Source organism: Notothenia coriiceps, unplaced genomic scaffold (genome assembly GCF_000735185.1).
Source record: "Notothenia coriiceps isolate Sejong01 unplaced genomic scaffold, NC01 NC01_scaffold00001281, whole genome shotgun sequence".
Classification (NCBI taxonomy): Eukaryota; Metazoa; Chordata; class Actinopteri; order Perciformes; family Nototheniidae; genus Notothenia; species Notothenia coriiceps.
This window is the reverse complement of record NW_011333982.1, coordinates 528-3,778: the sequence shown is the minus strand read 5'-3', so window position 1 is coordinate 3,778 and position 3,251 is coordinate 528. Positions and strand designations below refer to the sequence as shown.

Genomic DNA, 3,251 nt, shown 5'->3' with positions numbered 1-3,251 from the left:
CGGGCCGGCTCAGATGATTGGTCGTGCTTTTTAGCGCTACGGCTTCCAGACATACATTTTTGTATGGATTTTTTGTCAAAGCACTTCAGATATTTATTGCCATCGGGATGTTAAGAGCATTCCATGGAATATAACAAAAAGTGTTTCTCGAGCCGGTTTCTCAAACTTACCTACCCCACCTTTAAAGCAAGCATTTCAACTTTGCTGTATCCCCATTTTCAGGGCATATCTATTCAGGCCCTCTGACCATGAGAAAGACTGGATTAAGATAAGAAGCCCTGAAGAGCACTTGTATCTTCAAAAGGATTTTAAGCATGTAGGACACATGATTTGACAACAAATACCTTCCCAATAAAAAAAAACAAGGAATTAAACACAAGTGAGGATTGAAAAAAAGCACTATATAGCACTTAACTGTCCTGCAAGATTTACAAAAACATGTTTAGACAGAAAAGAAGGCAGGTAGAAAATGAGAGAAGAAGAGAAAACAAACATATTAGAAAAAGCAGGGGGCTTCCCTGTGGTGTATCACTCTGACCATAACAAACATGACAGGGTTGGCAACGGCAACAATATTGTCGTAGGTAACAGAGTTGCCGGGCGGTGGCGTGGAGATGGACGGAGCAGTGCAGAGTGAATTGGAGATAACAGGGAGTGTGACAACTGAATTAGAGCTGACGGCCCTGAGATGAGCTCTCAGCGACAGAAAACAAGACAGGCGAGGAGATAGAGACACTAAGGGCAAACATGAGAGGAAAGTAAAAGGGTAAAGGTAAAACTCAGGAAATAAGGAAAGGAAGAGAGAGATAGAGAGGTGGAAATGGGAATACTGCACAAGCAGAGATGGGAGACATTTTAATGATGAAAGGAAGAGACTGACATCAAGATACTCCTCCTGAGCCGAGACAAACAAAAAGAGCATGCAGAGAAAAGTAAGAGATGAGATGTGGAAATGATATACAAATAAGAGAGTGCAAAAGTCAAAGCAAGAGATGAATAGAGAAAGGGAATATCTCTGCTTTGTGACAGCTCATTGAAGCCTTCGCACACACTTTGTCTTTGGTGTTATCTCAAAGAAACAATAGAAACACTTACATGTGGCATTTGTCAGCCTGAAGGTGACTGACTTGTCTTCGATGCTACACACATTGCGTACTGACACCTGGCACGTGTAATCGGCAAAGTCCTTGGGTCTGAGGTTTTTCAGCTTAAGCACCTTGGTCTCACCCTGGATGGGATTAAACACACACACATGGCATCAGCAATCAAAAGTATAAAAAAAAATTTTTTACACAGTCTTTTATGAGCATAAACATGAATCTAGAGATAAATCTATGACCACATTTCCATTACATAAACCATTCCATTACATCAATGAGAAAGCTCAGTCTTTCTAAACTGGGTTGTAATCTTGCATAAAAGTCACTTCAATTTTTGATGAGCCGCAGTCTGATAAACAGGGTCATAGACTCACTGAGATGAACGCACGAATGAACACACAAAAACACACATCCTACTGTGTTTGCATGTCTCACATGGCCTGATTATCAACTGAAGCATCTCAAATAGACATATAGAGTAATATGAATGATGAATGTAAATGGCTTCACATGAAACCATTAGGAAAATGAAAGTGAACTGATTTTTGATGCAAAAAAGAAGGCTAAATCCATCCATCCATCCTCTCCCTCAATATTCATAAAACGCATGTCTCTCGGCACTCCAGCTGCTTTTTTCGTGCCTCTCATGTAGATACACGCACACACAGGACACACAGCAGTCACATATCGCTTTCAACATCACTGCTGATTTTTCAGATCAAGACTTTGTGTCTGATAGTGTCTAACTGTGAGTCTGCTACAGTAAATGATGGGCCAACAGTTTCTCAGGAAGCCTGGGGAAGAGCTCAGCTGGCTGGCTAATTGAACTCGAGGGGCACAGCTTTGTGGCTGACTGTTGCTTTGATAAGTGGAGAAAAAGAGAGCAGTTGAGCTAACGATTGATACAGATTGATGCTTTTTGTATTTTCAAACAGTACGCTTCCCTTTCAACGTCACAAGATAAAAAGGTCTTTATGATGAGGACTATGACATGTTTGAAGTGAACGTGGCATAATGTCTGACGGAGAGTTTGGAACAGATTTGATAAACCTCCCCAATCAAATAAAGAGCAGAGCAAAGCTGATAATGTTAACCTGACTGTGATATTGCATAATGAGTCAGGACAAGCTTCATCCTATAGAGGTGAACACAGACAGTGAGTGGGAAATACAAAAAATACAAAAAATGGTGGCAAACATTTTCACCACCGTCTAAAGAATAAGCTATTTACCAAATTGCTGGGGTCTTAAAAATAAAAGTAATGTGTGCATTCAGTTCAGATTGGTTTACTGTGAGTCCAGATGGAAATGCATACAATAATCCCGACCTAAAAAAAATGTATTTATTTTTTGAATCTTGCGAGCAAGAGTGTGACCCTTAATCACATTTTCTGGGGGCATTCTGAGATTAACAGAGTTGTTCTCCCTTCATCCCCCTTAATTATGAAACTGAAACACCAAATGTATGATGCCAAACAGGGATTGTTCTAACCTGGCCCCTCAAAAAAATAAAAGGAAGAGAGAGATTTATTGAGGCAAGGGAAAAACTTGGAAAAGCACATCAGTCAGTAGGTAAAGATTTGAGGGGGATTTCTCAAAGAGGAGAGTATACAGTTGGGAGTGACAGTAACCCTGGCTGTGCGTGTGTGCCCTGTGTATGCGTGCATGTTTACCTGAGTGTAAAGTGGTTCATAGATGTCTACTCCATTGTCCTTGCTCTGTTCAATGAGCATGTTCCCACGTTTCCAGATAAAACGAGCAGGAGGGTTGGAGTTGACGGTGCAGCGCAGGAACACAGTCTTCTCCTGGTAGTAACTGCCCCGCACATCGCTGATGGTCTGGTGCACCGTGAGAACAGGTATGTCAAGGTCTGCAAAATACAGACAAAAGATAAAAAAACATGAAGACCTGTGTATTGCTGCAGTGGGAGAACATTGGTTATCACACCCCTGAAACGTGTACATTATGGCCTTATTGTGCCACACAAAGAAATAAACAGCAAGGACACCACAGAGTACCATTTTACAACAACACACATTTTTATGCATGAATAAAATAACCTTCAGTTTGTATGATGTTGTCGACTTTTCTGTGAAAAACATTGGCAATGTGTGTTAGGGTTTTGATTTGGTAACTGGGACACCACTGTAGA

The 3,251-nt window shown here is 40.9% G+C and overlaps 1 protein-coding gene across 1 annotated transcript in view; it reads right to left on the bottom strand.

The window, feature by feature from the left end:
• The window catches only part of mdga1 (MAM domain containing glycosylphosphatidylinositol anchor 1), a gene marked incomplete at both ends in the record, with an annotated part of 36,402 nt that extends 33,433 nt beyond the window's left edge, over window positions 1-2,969 (bottom strand). Inside the window, 2 exons of the mRNA XM_010787890.1 lie at window positions 1,096-1,228; window positions 2,773-2,969. Of these exons, the coding sequence (XP_010786192.1) occupies window positions 1,096-1,228; window positions 2,773-2,969 (330 nt within the window). The remainder of the gene's footprint in view (window positions 1-1,095; window positions 1,229-2,772) is intronic.
• Window positions 2,970-3,251: the final 282 nt, after the last annotated feature.